This window comes from Arachis hypogaea, chromosome 4, assembly GCF_003086295.3.
Source record: "Arachis hypogaea cultivar Tifrunner chromosome 4, arahy.Tifrunner.gnm2.J5K5, whole genome shotgun sequence".
NCBI classification, from domain to species: Eukaryota; Viridiplantae; Streptophyta; class Magnoliopsida; order Fabales; family Fabaceae; genus Arachis; species Arachis hypogaea.
The window spans coordinates 38,781,239-38,798,331 of NC_092039.1; the positions used below are offsets into that span (position 1 = coordinate 38,781,239).

The window sequence follows — 17,093 nt, forward strand, 5'->3', positions numbered from 1 at the left end:
ATTAGAAAAAGGGTTATGAAAAAGAAAAAAGAAAATTTTTGAAAGTTAAAAATAAAAAAGGTACCTTTTCTAAAAAGGGTCAACAAAAATGATCCTATGCTGACAGTTATTTGGCCAAGGAATAAAGCAAGACTGTCCTATTGTCCGCTAGAGGATAATATTAAACCAAACCAAACAATACCTTAAATTTCTGCACTTTAAATTAATAATTAGATTAGATTTTCACTTAGGTCAAATTATTTTTTCGAGACATTCATTCATTTTTTTTATGAAGCATTACTTCATAAAAAAATGTTAACTATTTATTTAAATGAAGTAAGAAAAGTGATTAATTTACACTATAAAATAAGTTATTTTTATCCTTTATTTTTATAAACTTTGTACTATATAAAAGTGCTAGAGGATAGGAAAAAGGGTATAAAAAATAAAGAGAAAAAAGAATAGTAAATTGAAAAATTACTTTAATATATTACAATAAGGAATAGTAATGGATTCCACGTCCTATAATAGAGGACTTTTCTTAGCTCAATACTCCTTCCCTCCCCCAAAGCAGCAATAATATAATATATTTTTTTCTTACTATGTGAATGAATAATCAATCATCATTGTACAAAATCAGATGTACAAAATAAATAAATCACCTAGTTGAACTAAGAATATATTCTTTTTGTGCAACAATCTTGCACTAAAATAAAGGAATAATGAGGTGGAATTTTTGGCCCTTATCTACCTAACATAAGCTTCAATCTGATGTCATTGCCACATGGTTGCTGCTGGAATGTGACTAATGGTGGGGTAAGTGGATCAAAGTTAAAATCTTCCTTCAAGTCTCCTTAAGCCTCTTTTTGCCATATAGATGATGATTTTGTTGCACCCCACAAAGTGTGTTGGTCCCTCCTAGCCTCTTCAAAATAGATAGGTGTATCTTTAATAGGGTTTTGGTATACTTGATTCTAGGGAGATTCTTTAAGGGGATCTTCATCATTTTTTGCATCTTGTGAAGGAAGTAATAAATCTCTAATATATGTGTATATACATAATCCATAGGAATGTAATAGTATTCTTCTAGACAAAGCCACAAAGTGTTGAAGTCAGCAAATACACAAACAGGCAGCAGAACAAGCTTTGGTATTTCTTTGGTGGTGTTGCCTGTTTCAATGAATTTTGATTTTAATCAAAATGGATAAAAGAAGATAACTAGTTTTTGCAATTAACATAGTTTAATTAAAGAATTAGAAAGGAGCAAATTTGATTTACCTTATTGTGAGTGGCAGAGGAGGTAAGAGAAATTGAAGTGGAGGGATTAGAAGTAGTTGCAAAAGCAGAAAGGCCAACATTATAAGCCATGGATTCATCAGGTTGAAACAATCCATAGTTTCTCTCAGAAGTTGGTCCTGGCTTCAAATCTTCATTGAACAATGCAAACAAATAAGCCTCCAATCTCATCCTTGGCTTCAATGGTGTTCCTTCATTTTCCATTTGTCTCCTAAACAAGTTCCTATTGTATGTTGCTGCATTCTGCACTGTTGCTCCTGCTTCATCACTGTCCCCCTTTGAAGGCCACCCTGTTTCTGAAACCCTAATTTCAATATCATTGAACCCTAACTTTGCAATTGCAAATGCAACTGCATCTACCTGCGCATATAGCATGTTGTCATAGTGTAATTTTGTGTTTGGATCAACCATTCCCCCACTTGGATTGAAGAGAACATAGTCTAATGGGATTTCATTTGGGTTGTCTTTGTATGCAAAGAAAGGGTATGCATTGATCCAAAATGGTGAATTTGTTTTTGATAAGAAGCTTAAGAATTGTGTCATGGTTTCAGTTATCTCATTCTTGAAGGTACCAGCTGAAGGAGGGTATGATTCTTGAAGAACTGCAAGGGAGCTTGGTGATGAGACTTGGATGTTCGATGAAATGCTTAGCTGAGATAATGCATTTTGGATGTTGATCACTGCTGGAACAAGGTACTGAAACATTGTTGGATTCTCATCTGTGTAAACTTCGTTGCCTACTTGGATTCCTGTGATTTTTGTGTCTGGTAGGTAGGGTTTGATGTTGTTGCTTACCCATTGAAGTGCTTGTTGTGGATCATTTAACTGGCTTAGTATTTGGTTCTCAACTGTTACAATGATTTCAATTTCTGAGTTGGCAAAAGCTTTCAGAATCTCAGGATTGGTGTCATAGATTCTTGTTCTTGTTATCTTTAGGGTGCCTAAGAGTTCAAGGACCTTGTCTGGTGTTGGTAAATTGTTGGCTACTTGGCCGTAGTTGATTCCGAACGACGCTACGCGTCGGAAAAGCATGATATCTGTGTCCATACAATCATCTAAATGTGTTAATTACATATTCACTTCACTTAGATTGCAGTCTAGAATCACATAACAGTTACAATTAAGGCCTGTTTTCTATGATTTCTGCATTATAATGCAACTGCAATTTCATTTCAATACAAAATACTAATACAAAACAAACTTCTTTACCCTTTTTTCCTTTGATTGATATCAAAGTTGGTGAAGCTAAAAATTTCACGAGACATGCAAAAACAACAACAAAACATGCATAGAGAGAGCAGAGGAAAACAGAACAAAGTACCTGCAAAGAGAAGAAACAGCAGAAGAATATAGCTGCATGGCATTCTGCTGATAAATGTTGCCATTGTGAACAAAGATAGAGGAACCGCACTGATGTTTGAGAGTTCCAAAATAGATAGCTATAGAGCTTTGGTTTGCCTTAGCAGTAAGGGCTCGTCAAATTTAAATGTATTTGGATAGTTGGATAGTCCTTGTATTTATATTTTTTGTGACAAGGTTGTCTCTTTCCAACCCACTCCAACTTCCAAACCTCCTCCTTTTTTAAAAAAATAAAAAAGAAAGAAAAACTCGCACCCTTCAGCCTCTTTCTTAGACAAAAGGAAAGACCCTTCACTTGGTTGGTTGAATATAAGAGGGATATTATATAAATATCTAAAACTATGTCTTATTATTCAGTTGTAAGACTGTGAACCAAAATTTGGAATATTGAAGTAAGAGCCGTACACAAATTTAATGGTTGCACACAAAATATAAAAGTTTGGATGTTCATCAAATATTATTTTTATGTGAGTCAAACTATTGGATAACACCAAAATCGTATGTTGAAATTTAGTTGACGCCTTATGATGAAAAATACCACATGATTCATTTCTGTGTATATTATAGTTATAATATTATTTATTAGATTTTGCAACGAGAGCCGTGTGGCTGTGGTGAAATTTATTTTATTTTTTCTTTTGTGTGTAGTAGAATGGTAGGCTGCTTGACTAGGCAATACGATGTATAATCAAATTTTTGAGTCATGTTTGTGTATTTAATTTGACCATTTTTTTGGCTGTATATGGCCAGGTTAATATACCATTTAAGGCAAAGCCGCCATCATAAATTATTAGAGAGTAATATTTGTCATTTTATATATAGCTAAAATAATTTAATTTTATGTATTCAATATTTTCATCATGAATTTCGTTAGGGAGTCAATTGAGTATTTATATAATGTGTATAATAGGCTATTTATTTGATCCAAGATGAATTAAAAAATGAACATCCAGAATAAAATATTACTAATTTCTCAAACACAATATACACATATTATCCAGAATAATCATTCGGGTACCAGAGATAATAAATATCTGAATATCCTACTGAATCGAATATTTCTATACTCCCATTATATATATTGTATAATATAAATACTCTATTGACTCTCTATACTTTTTCTTTCATCATTTATTAAATTCTTTTTAAATCTTTTTTCGCTTAATTGTCTTAATTTTTTGATTATCAACATCAATCTGACTTCAGACAACCCATATAGTTTAACTTGATTACAGATTCTTTGTTTATTACTTTGCATATGTTGACTTTTTTAGTTTCTATGATGGTGCGAAAATGTTTGGTTAAACATCATAATATATAATTGAATCTTGGCCAAACATGGTTTGCAGAATCCATTTGATGCAAGTGCTCCTCTGACTGGGATAATAATTACTTAATAATTTTTTAACTTATTCTTGCTTTGAATCTTCTCAACAGCTTCATTTTTTGTTCTTACAAAACTATATATAGAAAATGATTTCTATCATGACTTGAACCATACTAATAATATTTTGTTCAAATTTTTTGACGAGTGGAAAGCAAATTCCAATATCATATTTTTAGTTACCAATCAAACCAAACCATTACATCAATTGTCATTTCAAAAAATTGCTGTACCATTATTGACTATAGCATTTTCATGTGCATAATCAGATTTGGTGTTATTTGCTCGTTCAATTTTCTTGTCTTACTAATAATGAATACTTACGTCGGAGGTTAAACTTTTCGTGTAGACAGTTAGACACAGTACTAACTATTAAAGCCGTGAAGCCATCATTAACTTTATGTAATTCTCCTTTAATTCCCCATTAAATATAGATAATATATAGCTAGTTTTACCCTTATATAGTTTCGTTTTTGTTAGAAATATGCAAATATAATCTTTTTTTTTTCTTTCTCTACAACGGTTTTTTTTCTTAATTTATTTTTTGAGTGATTGCATCAAAAAGAACTTAAATATCATTTATAAAGAAAGCACCATTTCTAGAGGTTTTTTATGGTTCAGTATAAGCATCATTTCTTAGGTTACATAAGAATTATCAATTTATCATGTAGAAAGAGTTACCAAAAAATATTACGTGATATTTTTTTCATTCGCATTGGCTTGAATATTGATAAGAGCAATGCTAGGAACCAGCAACTTTTGTGATTAGTAGCCATCAAATAGTCATCAATGATGATTTAATGGTGTAAGATTTGTCAATGGCTCACTTTTTTTTGCTGGTTATATGCTGACCAAAATTCAATAAAATTGCTGGCCCTCTAGACTTTTTCTATTGATAAAAAGATTCAGGTTGTTTAAAATTTATAAAAAATAAAAAATCATTAATTATATGAGTATTCCGTTTTAGAAAGAACAAAAAATAGCACGTGTGTCTTGTTTTAATTATATATACATAATTAAATATATAAATCGCACACATTAACTAGAGATTTAATTTACCATATGCACATAATATAAATCCTAGCAATATAACGTAGTTTATATAATTGGATCATGCTATAGTGCAAAGCACCTTTTAATGAAGAGTGTGAATTATCTTTTTTAAATAAAAAATATTATATATAAATATATAATGCACGATCTCTTGACAAATTTAAAATTTTGTTATTATAATTTTCGCTCTTCAATCCATTCTTATTTTTAGCAAAACCTTTTAATTTAATTCAGTATGTACAACTGCTTTAGAAAGCAAACTGAAAAGCATATTTTTAATATGATATATCGATCTTCTTCTTTTCTTTTCTTTTTCTTTCGTCATTTGTTTGAAAAGCTTTATAAATAATATAAATTAAACATATAAAACACTTTTTCCTCCGGTGTCTAATGGTTTTGGTTCACACAGATTAAATATATCATATGATTTGATGAAGTGAGCTTCAATATATTATCCTCTCTCTCTCTCTCTCTCTCTCTCTCTCTCTCTCTCTCTCTCTCTCTCTCTCTCTCTCTCTCTCTCTCTCTCTCTCTCTCTCTCTCTCTCTCTCTCTCTCATATATGGCAGAAACACGGGTTGGTTTAATAATTATAAATTGGTATATATTAGAATAAGAGCCAATTCATCAGTCATAAAAAAAATATGAGAATTAAAGAAAAGGAGTCATTAGGATCAATTAAGAATAAAGTTATTAGTGTGCTTTTGAGAGGAAGACAACAAATGTGCTACATTTGTAATTGGTTTGATTTCAAAAATGTTCTAATTAAGATAATAATTGTTAGAGATATAATTATGTGTAAGTTTTTTTATCTTCGTTTAAATTTTTAAGAAAAGTAATAATATGATATTATAATATCATATGATATTAAAATTTTTATAATAAAAAATTTAAATTTAACTTGTATTATTTTAAAAAATAAGATAAAATAAATAAAAAATTACATCAAAAATATTCAAACAAATTAAAAGTTATTGTTTAAAAAAATATATTAAAATTATAATTATTTAAATATCTTTTATTAATTTAAATTTTTGATAGAACTAATTTTATGATAATAATTAATTACTACGTAACATGGCTAAAGATGGCACCAAAAGTCAGTGTTTGGTGAATGGATAAGGAATAGAATTAAGTGAGAAAGAGATTGAGACGTGCATGTTCTTATCTAATATATATCTCCTACTTTATTTTTTGTAATGCTTTTATTTCTTTCTATACAAATAGGAAGGATTGTAATTGAACATATACACAACAAAAGACTCCTATTTAGACTTGAGACACTACTGTTTTGCCACAAAAATATATAAAAGAATAAACACTTCTTTTTAAAATATAATACACAAAGTGATAAAGCCACATATAATATAAGGAAAAGTTTAGGGCCAGCAATTTTATTATATTTTAGTCAGCATGTAATTAATAGAGAAAGGTGAATTATTAGATAAAATTTTACACCAATGTTACACCATCAAATCATCATTAATAACTAGTTAATGGCTATCAATCGCAAATATTGCTGACCCCTTAACATTGCTCTATATATAAATATAGAGAGATGATTTTCTGTGCTGTGCCGCTGAGCTTAAGTTTCCTTTAATTTTTTATATATAATTTTTTTTACATAAATTTTCTATATTGTTAACTTTATTTAAGGACATTTATTAATAAAACTCTTCTCTTTTTAATAAGAACCGCAAAAGATATCACAGAAGCAATTACAATCTTACATATAGGTTTATTTCAACTTAATTAACTGGAAATATTAAATGTAACAACAGATCAGATGTGCCATCTTCTTAATTTGTTTTGTATTATACACTATACATTATACATAAGCACGTGATGTTGAATTGCAATCCACAATAATTGTAATCATTATCACAATACTATTATTTTTTGCTATATTATTAATTGGATTATATATAGTAATTAATTATTACTATGAATAAAAATAAATAAATAAGTTATTTTAGAAATAAATAAAGTGATAATACTTAAAGTTAAAGTACTCACAATCAACTGAATTACTATTATTTAGATTGACACCTCTCATATTCAACGTATAGAATAACAAAAATGAAGTCTATAATGTACTACTGTAAATTACTAAAGAAGAATAAGACCCTTATCTTAATTAATTAATAATTAATGTTATCATTAACTCATTTGTCAAATGAGTCAATATATATGTACCAGATCAGATAAGTTTTCTTAATCAACCCAAAAATAGTCAATGCAACTATGCAAGTAGCTAGGCAAGTAGCCAATTGGACTTGAATCAAAATTATGAATAGTTATTAACACATGCTGAAATTCTTGTACTAATAAGTTGACGACATTTATTAGTTTTTGCATTGGTTGTTAACGTTATTTTTTGATCTAACAGACTAAGAATTAATTTATTATAAATTAAAATTTTATGTAAAAATTTATTATTTATTAATAAATTATTATATATAAAAATAAAATTTAAATTCTAATATTTATTTAAATAAATCTGTAAATTAATTACTATTAGATCAATTTAAATTAATTTGACAACATTTATTATTATTTAAGTTCATATAACACACATACATGCACACTTTGAATGATTGTGATTATTATTACTATTATTATATAAATAAATAAATAAATGACGGCATATATATAATAATATACAGCTTCCTAGAAACTTTGAGAAGTGAAAAAGCAAGGGAGTGTGTGAAGTGTCTACCTGTGTCTGAGTTGGAAGGGTACATTTTTCTGGTTGAAATGTCATCATATGTTGGATTTGTTTCAACAAAAATGAAAAGGTTTGGTGGGAAATATGCGTGTCAATTGCTAAGGAAGAACCATGATTTCAGCAATAGTTGCATTTATTTATATTCTGTTCTTAGTGGCTGCTTCTATATATAACAACTTTTCTTTTTCTCTATTCATATCCACAGTTTTATATTCATGCACTATATATCTATATGTTCAATTTCCCAAACATGGATTATTTATTTATTTGAATGAAAAATGTTAGAGGTCGATATTTTTTTATCAATATTAATTAATATTTAGTTTAATATTTTATTTTATATTATTAAAATTTAAAGTTCAATTTAACTTTAGAATTTAGTATAAAAATACTTTTAATTTGTTGACCAAATAATAAATTTTATTGGATATATATATATATATATTGGAAATTCTATCCAATCCTCTTTAAATTAGAGAATAAGTTACCTCTAAAATAAAATTAATTAACTTATCATAATTAACTTTAACTTTAATCTAACTTAAATTTTGTTAATTTAATTAATTAATAATGATGTAACTTTTTTTGAAAATTATAAAAATTATTAAAAAATTTTAATTCTATAATTTTTTTTAAATTATACATTTATTAATCAATTTCAATTGTAAAATAAGAAAATCTCAAAAGACAAAGAATAAATAAAAAAATTCAAGAGACACAAATAATTTAAAATTTTCAAAATCTTCTCTCTATTGCTTTCTTAAATTTTTTGAAAAAAATAATAAAATATAAAATAAAATTCTCTAATCATTTTTATAATTTGTAAAAAAGTTAATTATAACATAGTTAGTTGATTAGGTTAGCAAAATTTAGGTTAGATTAAGAAAAGTTATACCATAGTTAAAAATTATTAGAGAAGTTTTATTTTATATTTTATTATTTTTTTTAAATTTAAGAAAACAAAAGAGAAAAAATTTTGAAAATTTTAAATTTTGTGTGCTTCTTGAATTTTTTTATTTATTCTGTCTTTCGAAATTTTTTATATTTTGTGATTAAAATTGATTAATAAATATATAATTTGAAAAAAATTAAAAATTACAAAATTAAACTTTTTTAAATTAATTTTTATAATTTGTAAAAAAATTACATCATGGTGAATTAATTAAATTAACAAAGTTTAGGCTAGATTAATCATAATAAATCAATTCATTTTATTTTATTTAATAATAAGAAGACATGTCACATAAGATAATTTATTCTCTAATTTAAAAAAATTGGATAGAATTCACCTCTATATATCTATATATAATGTGAGAAGTAAGGTATATATTTGCATGAAGTTATGATCAGACAAAAATAATAATGGAAAGTTATGACCATAAGGTTGTGGTTATGGTTGATTTATTCAAAGTTTCAGCGTCGGTTCCATGCAAAAAAAATTGAAAGGAGGATCCATATAGAAAGTGAAATCAATAGCTTACGCGTATATGTGAAACTCACAGTACTTAAAAGAATAATCTTTCTTTTTGTTGAATCGTTCGTGTCTGCACAATTTATATTTTAATTGTATATGGTTTGGGATACAACTTTATGTCATAAAATAATTTATTAAATTTTTGGGATAAAAGCTTTTTCTTTTTAAAGATAAAAGTTCATATGATTAAAAAAATTGGAGATAAAAGTTTTTATACTTAAAAAATTAAAAAAATGCATATAAAAAAAAGTAATTCTCCACGTACAAGTGATTTTCCATACAAGTCATACAAGTCATTTATAAACATGCCGTTTCACGTTTTTTTTGTGTCTCTTTTTCTTCTTCTTCTTTCTCTGTGATTCCTCTTCCTCTTCCTCTTCTTCTTCTTCTTATTTATCTGTGTCTCTTTTTCTTCTCTTCCTCCCTCTTTTTTTATTGAAATTTCTTCTCCTCTTTTCGTTTTCTTTTTCTCCTTCATCAAAATTACCAGAAAAAACAAAGAAACATTATTCAAGGTACGTTTCTTGCCTTCTCTTTCTCCTTCTTCTTCTTCTTGCTACACGTTCTTCTTCCTCTTCATGTTCTTCTTCTTCATTTACATGCTTTTTTCTTTGTTTTCTTTCTTCGTTATTCTCGGTTTCCATTGTTTTTTGACATCAAGCTCTGAAATCGTTTTTGAAGAAGAAGAAGCAGCAGCAGAAGATGAGGAGAAAAAAGAGAAAGAGTTATGAATTATGCATAAGGTGTACTTCAACAAATTTTGGGTGTATTTCTTAAACTTTTTGGGTGTATTTTTGTAATCCTTTGGGTATATTTCTATAATTCTTTGGGTGTATTGATTTCAAGAAGAAATATACTGTCTCTCCCTATATTGGGTGTATTTCTGTAATCTTTCGGGTGTATTTCTGTAATCGTTTGGTTTATTTCTGTAACTGTTTAGGTGTATTTCTGTAATCCTTTGGATGTATTTCTATAATCGTTTGGGTGTATTTTTGTAATCGTTCGGGTGTATTTCTGAAGTTCCATCATCTTCAAAACAATTTCAAAACTTGATTTCAGAAATCATGAAAATCGAAAAAAACAGAAGGAGATCGAATGCAAAGAGAGAACGCTTTTCCATACAAATCATACAAGTCATTTATATTCACGCTTCTTCTTCTGTAACGCACATGTTAGGCCCAACTTCTTCTTCTTCTGTAACGCGCGTGTTAGGCCCAATTTGTAAGACTTATGAACAAAAATAACTTATATGTATAACACTCCTCTATAAAAAAAACTCTTGATAGAGGTGAAATATCTGATGAGATGTTAGTAATAATAAAATAAAAATTCTTTCGATAGATTTTTTTTTCTTTTGTCCAAGAAAATGCAGAGCTTGATTAAAACAATGGAGCGGTTAATTAGTATGCATGATGGTAAGAATAGTGTTTTTTTTCTTTTAAATAAATGTTAGAAGATTAATAGAATTTATTATTTTTAGTTATTAATTTAATTTTAAAATAGCTTAGCCATAATTAACATAACAACCAATTAAAGAGTAATATGTTATAGAAGATAATTTACATGTTATTATAAGAAGGGTATAATAAAATTTACCTATATATATAGATAGATAGAGTTGGACTACTATTAATTTGAATTAAATTCAATCTAGTTTTCACTAGGTCTATTTTAAAGATTCAAAATCAATTTTAAATTAACCTTATATAAAATTGGGTTAGTTAAACCAAATCGATACGATATATAATTGTTATATATAATTTTTTAAATTTTATAATAAATTAATAAAATTTATTTTTAAAAAATGTTATATAATATTTATATCAAAATAAATTATTAAATGCTTTGTTTGGATAAGTAGAAAAAATAAGAGGAGAAAAAATAAAAAAATAAAAAATAAGAAGAAAATTTTTTAATTTTTTGTATTATTTTAATTAAAAAAATAAAAAAGAGAATAAAAAGATAGAAAATTACCAATATATAAAATGAAATATTTATCTTTATTATAAAATAAAGTATAAATATCTCTATTTATTTATTTTTAATTACTCTTTGAAATATTATAGAATATTATAAACTATACATTAATATAAACTATTTATTTAATAAATGTAATGTTTAAAAGCTAAGTGAATTTATATTGTAATAATATGTTCAAACTTTTAAAACTAAGTTTATAATTAACAATTAATAATAACAACATACAGGTAAAGGTATTATTGAGAAAAAAAATAGCATACTCCCTTATTTTTTTTTCCTAATGATGGAAAGAAAATTTTTGTGGTAGAACATACATAAAAAAATTTTTCTTGCTCTCTTTTCTATTCAAACAAAATAAAATGTGATTTTTTATTTATTTTATTTATTTATTTTCTTTTCACCTATTTTTCTTCAATTCAAACAATGACTTAAAACAAAAATAACATCATATAATATAAAAAATATTAACTAAATTATAAAAGTATAATATTTTATTATTAATTTCATCTTAAAATACATATTTTATTTTTAAAGTGCGACTTTGGGTCGGGCTACCCAAAACATGACCAGAATCAAGTGAAAAATCACATTAGGTAAAAATAAAAAATTTGAACCCAACATAATATGTTTCAAGTTCAGATTAGATTTTAGCTTAGTTAGGTTTTGAGCACCTATACGTATAATAGCAGTACGGTAAGGTTATTACATTCTATAACACTACAAAAAAAACATACGCGGAGTACCATCGAACTTATTGTTAAATTCATTAAATAAATTCTTTAGAAATAAAATTACTGTTGGATCTATCGTTGTCCTGCAAATAACAGTATAAACATCGTTGAAAACTACTTATCGACAGATTTTTTTCGTCCGATATTAATTATCGGCGAATTTTTCGTCAATATTTTTAATGGATTTGTCAAGTCTGAGTTGATGATTACCGTGGGATTAATCCAACGGTAACCTTGACGCCATTTCACGTGTTTAGGCGTCAAATTCGACGGTAATATTTTTATTTTTTATTTATTTTTGGCACAATTAAGCTATAATTAGTAGCCAAATTAAAACTCTTGTTAACAAAATTATTAGCAGAAATAAAATTAGCTGAAATAATAAATTATTTTATTAAAAATAAATGGTCTGGATACAATAAAATGTCGCAGAAGTAGAATACAATGAAGTAGACAAACAAGAAAATTAAATCCCTATAGATCTCGGTAATCGTCGTCGCCATCGTGGTCCCCCTGCTGAGGCAGCGGAGTAGGTGCTGACGTCGGTGCCCCACTAGCAGCCTTGCCATTGGGACCAGCAGTTTCGCTACCTCCAGACTCCAGCGTTGTTGCCTCCAGCATGCATCTACTGGTTATACTCCTCCATCAACTCTCGCAACCAATCGAGCTGCTCTAGCTTCTCCGTTAGGTCCGAACTGATGGCAACGACTCCTCCTACACGTGCAAGAAAGTCGTTGTACCTCTACTCAGACTGCTCCACTTGCTGGTGAAGCTCCTATGTCAGCTTCTACACCTCCTCCCTCAAGTCGACAACATCCTGGGGATCAGCAGGGCTGGTGGCAGAGGTAGAGACAGAGGAAGCCACCAACACAGAGGAGTGGAGGCCACTAGCGAAGAACGACTCCACCCTAAAGCGGTGATTCATGTGGGGCTCAGACGCGGTCTCGCGCCAAATTCTATCAGGATCTACCACTGAGGTCTCGGAGCCGACTTTGTCATTTCTAATAGGCGGCTGCGATTGCTAGGTTGCAGCCTCCAGCCTCTGCGTGTAATCCTCATGTGTCCTACGCGTCGTGATTAGGATAATAGTTAAATAATTTTGACGAACGGAACTCTCGCGCGGTCTAGAATTTTCACAATTAAGTTCTCGTTGAAAGTATAGCTTCTAAACCAACAAAGAATCCTTTCGTACAAAAGTTTGGTTGTCACAAGTAACAAACCCCTAATAAAATTGATAACCGAAGTATTTAAACCTCAGGTCGTCCTCAAGGAATTACAGGGAAGTGTGCTTATAATTGGTTATGAAAAAGTATGTTTTGGGGGTTTTGGATAAGAGAACAAGAAAAAGTAAATTGCAATTGGAACAAACTAATAACTAGAAAAGCTCTTGGCAAGGTATGAGAATTGGAAGTCCTATCCTAGATATTCTTATCAATTGTGATGAGAATTGTCCGTTGCTCCCACTTAGTTAACCTCTAACTATGGAGGAAAGTCAAGTGGACTAATCAATTTGATTCCTCAAGTCCTAGTCAACTCCTAGGGAAAGACTAGCTTTAGAGGGATCCAAATCAATAAGCAACTTTCAATTATCAACCAACAAAGAAGTTTGATAACTCAAGTGCCACCAATTACTCAACCAAAGCCAAGAACATAAAATCCTACTCTAACATCCTTCTAAGCATTTTATCAAGTACTTGGAGGGCATAACATAAAAACATAAAAAAATAATAAGAGATAATAAAATCAAAATAATCAATTGCATTAATATGGAAATTGAATCTAACATCAAAAATTTACAAACTAAAGTAGTAACAATGAGTAATCAATAAGAGTAGAAGAAAAATCCTAAATCCTAAAACCTAGAGAGAGGAGAGAGCCACTCTCTCTAGAACTTACATCTAAAACCTAAATTTGTGTGTGTGAAAAGTTAATGATGAATGTATCTGATTCCTCCACTCTGCAGCTTGTATTATGTGTTTTCTGGGCCAAAACCTGGGTCAAAAACAGCCCAGAAATTGCCCCCAGTGATTTCTGATACGTCTAACACGTGCGCATGTCACGCGTACACGTCGTCCACGCGTACGCGTGGATTGAACTTTCGCCAGGTCATGCGTACACGTGGTCCATGCATGTGCGTTGTCTAACAGCATGGAAACTATGGCAAATTATAGATCGTTGCAAAGCCCCGGATGTTAGCTTTTCAACGCAACTGGAACCGCCTCATTTGGACCTCTGTAGCTCAAGTTATTGTCGATTGAGTGCGAAGAGGTCAGGGCTAACAGCTTTGCAGTTCCTTCAACTTCTTGTATTCCTTCCACTTTTGCATGCTTTCTTTCCATCCTATACGCCATTCCTGCCCTGTAATCTCTAAAAATACTTAACACACATATCAAGGCATCGAATGGTAAGAAGAGAGGATTTAAAATTAGCTAAATTAATACCAAAGAAACATGTTTCCAATCATAGCACAAAATCATGAAGGAAAATGTAAAATATGCGATTTCTATGAATAAGTGTGAGATTAATGGATAAAATCCACTCAATTAAGCACAAGATGTACCACGAAATAGTGGTGCATCAAATTTCCTTTAAACCAAATAAATTTAAAATTTAGGATTAATTTAAACTCACATAATGGGCCGCTGACCGCTCATCAGAAAATCTTTCCTTGTTGGCCTTCAAAATATGGGTATACTTGAAGGTCTCCGCCAGTGTCTCTCATGGTCCAGTGACTTAGACTACAAATTAATATATCAACCAATAAAATAAATAAACAAATTAAACAACTAATTCAATTAACTAATAAAACATTAAAAAATGACAAAATTCTTACCAGTCTGCTTTTCGTCTTCATGAAGGTCGCCGACACACCCTTATACTTTGACGACCTGGGCGAAGCCCTATAAGCGATGTTCGTTAGAGGCAATTCTTGAACCCCTCATCATGAGTAAAATAGGCCTCCAGTTCTTTCTTGATGGCTTGATGGATCCACGACGTTAGGTGGTCGTGCCCCTTACGAACGTCTCTCATCATCTGCTGAAAATGTTTAGCTACCCGGTGGTAGTAGATCTTCTTGATCATGAGATTATATTCTGCATCCCATATGAATTTTAACTGCACAAAGTGATTCACCAACATTAGTTAGTCGGAATAAAATACAATTCAAATACAGTTAATTAATTCAACATTATTGGGTTCTTACCGCCCACTTCTGAAACCATCGATCTCTGGTCTCAGCTGGGATCTGTGTGTAGGTTAGCCACAAGTGGTTGTACATCAACTTAATGACAACAGAGATCTTCTGTGTGCAAGTATTGGGGTTTGGAGCAAACCTAGTAGAGAAAAACCTAACATTAACAAACATATAGAAACGTAAAAACTTAAGATTAACAAACGTAAGATTAAAAAATTGTATGTACTCACGCCTACATGTCATCGTGCCAAATCTTCAGCCAGATGACAGACGGTGGTGGAGGGACATCCTACTGGGGGCATTGGAGGAATCACAGCTCTGTCGTTCCTGAATCTGTAGGCGGGCATAAAAGAAGGAGATACGCAGTTCGGGTTTGAGACCATGATGAATTGCTGGTCCACTGGACCCGCCTGTGACGTCACAGGGGTCGACAGGATATTTGAGGTAGAGGGTGATGACTGGGCAGTCTTCAGAGATTAGGTGGAAGCCCGCCCTCTATCACGACCATGTGACCCACTCGACCTACCTCTGCTACCTGTCGTCATATATGCACAGCGAATATATTACTAACACTAATCAAAACACAATTAAATTCACCAACTCTAAACATATTAATACACTCAATATAGTAAACATATTAATAACATAATAAACAGCAATAAATAATAGCATAAGAAGAAACTCAAAAAATAACAAATAATTATAACAAATATGAGAAAATGTATGAATAACAAATAATTATATTAAATAACCAAAAATACTTAAAATAAGAATTTTAAGGAGGAATGAATTCATGTTATAATTAACACAAATATCTATTAAGCCTAAACATAATTCTTCTAAAACTTTCGAAAGCATAATTTTAATTTTTCAATTTCACTCAAAATCTTATAAAAATTTCGACAGAGTCTCCCTTAAAATCTGGATTTTTCCATCCCTCAAGGGTTCTATCCAAACTAAATATCCATCCAAACCAACATACAAGGGTTGAAATCCTAATCCACCCTCAAGAGGCTTTAATCATTTTTACTAATCAACTCAAATGCATGGTACATTTAATAGACATTTAAAGCAATCTAACTTTGTAAAATAAACAAACACTAAATCATATAATTTATTTTAATTTATTCATCATCAAACTAATTTCAATAACCAGAATAATTGACACAAATCTAACATAATCAACACAAATCCTATTTTATAATAACTAATGACAAATACGAATAAAACCTAAATTACCATATGATAACCAAAATGAATATCCTACATTAAGTTAACCCTAAATTAGCATATAATCATAAAATTCTAAATCCATAAATTAACATATAACTAATCTCTAGATTAACATCTAAATAAATTTTAAATTATAATTTATAGAAGAGAGAGATACAAGGAACATGACGGCGACAGAAGGCGATGCAGTGGCAGCAGTGCTGGATGGTGACGGCAGCAGTGCGTTGCTGTACGACGACATAGGCAGTGCGGCAATCGAGAACTGGCTGGTTTCCATAAGAGGGAGAGGCAGCAGTGAGAGACTAGGGACAGAGCGGCGGTAGCGGGGCTGGAGCGGCGGCGGTGACGGAAAATTTTTGTCGGTAAAGAATTTCTCAAAATAACTTCGTTGCAAGTATAGTTCTAAACCGACAAGCAATTCTCGGTCAACGTTTAAATTGTTTGTCACAAGTACAAACCCACTAAAATAACCAAAGTATTCAAATCTCGGGTCGTCTCTCAAAGGAATTGCAGGGAAGTGTACTTCTTATCGGTTATGGTTTTGTATATTTTTTGGTTCTGGATTTGATAACAAGAAAATATAAATTGCGAGAAAATAAATTAACAACTAAGAAAGGTCCTAGCACGGGTTGAGAATTAGAATTCTTATCCTCATTATCATCATCAATTGTGATGGTAGGTGCA

General features: G+C 30.0%; 1 protein-coding gene across 1 annotated transcript; it reads right to left on the reverse strand.

The window, feature by feature from the left end:
• Positions 1 to 425: 425 nt before the first annotated feature.
• Positions 426 to 3,037, reverse strand: LOC112796703 (glucan endo-1,3-beta-glucosidase 14). Its single transcript, XM_025839283.3, has 3 exons — positions 2,597 to 3,037; positions 1,258 to 2,312; positions 426 to 1,149 (listed from the first exon to the last, which is right to left on the reverse strand). Exons 1-3 carry the CDS (start codon positions 2,658 to 2,660, stop codon positions 1,066 to 1,068), a joined length of 1,203 nt encoding a protein of 400 aa, XP_025695068.1. The 5' UTR covers positions 2,661 to 3,037; the 3' UTR covers positions 426 to 1,065.
• Positions 3,038 to 17,093: the final 14,056 nt, after the last annotated feature.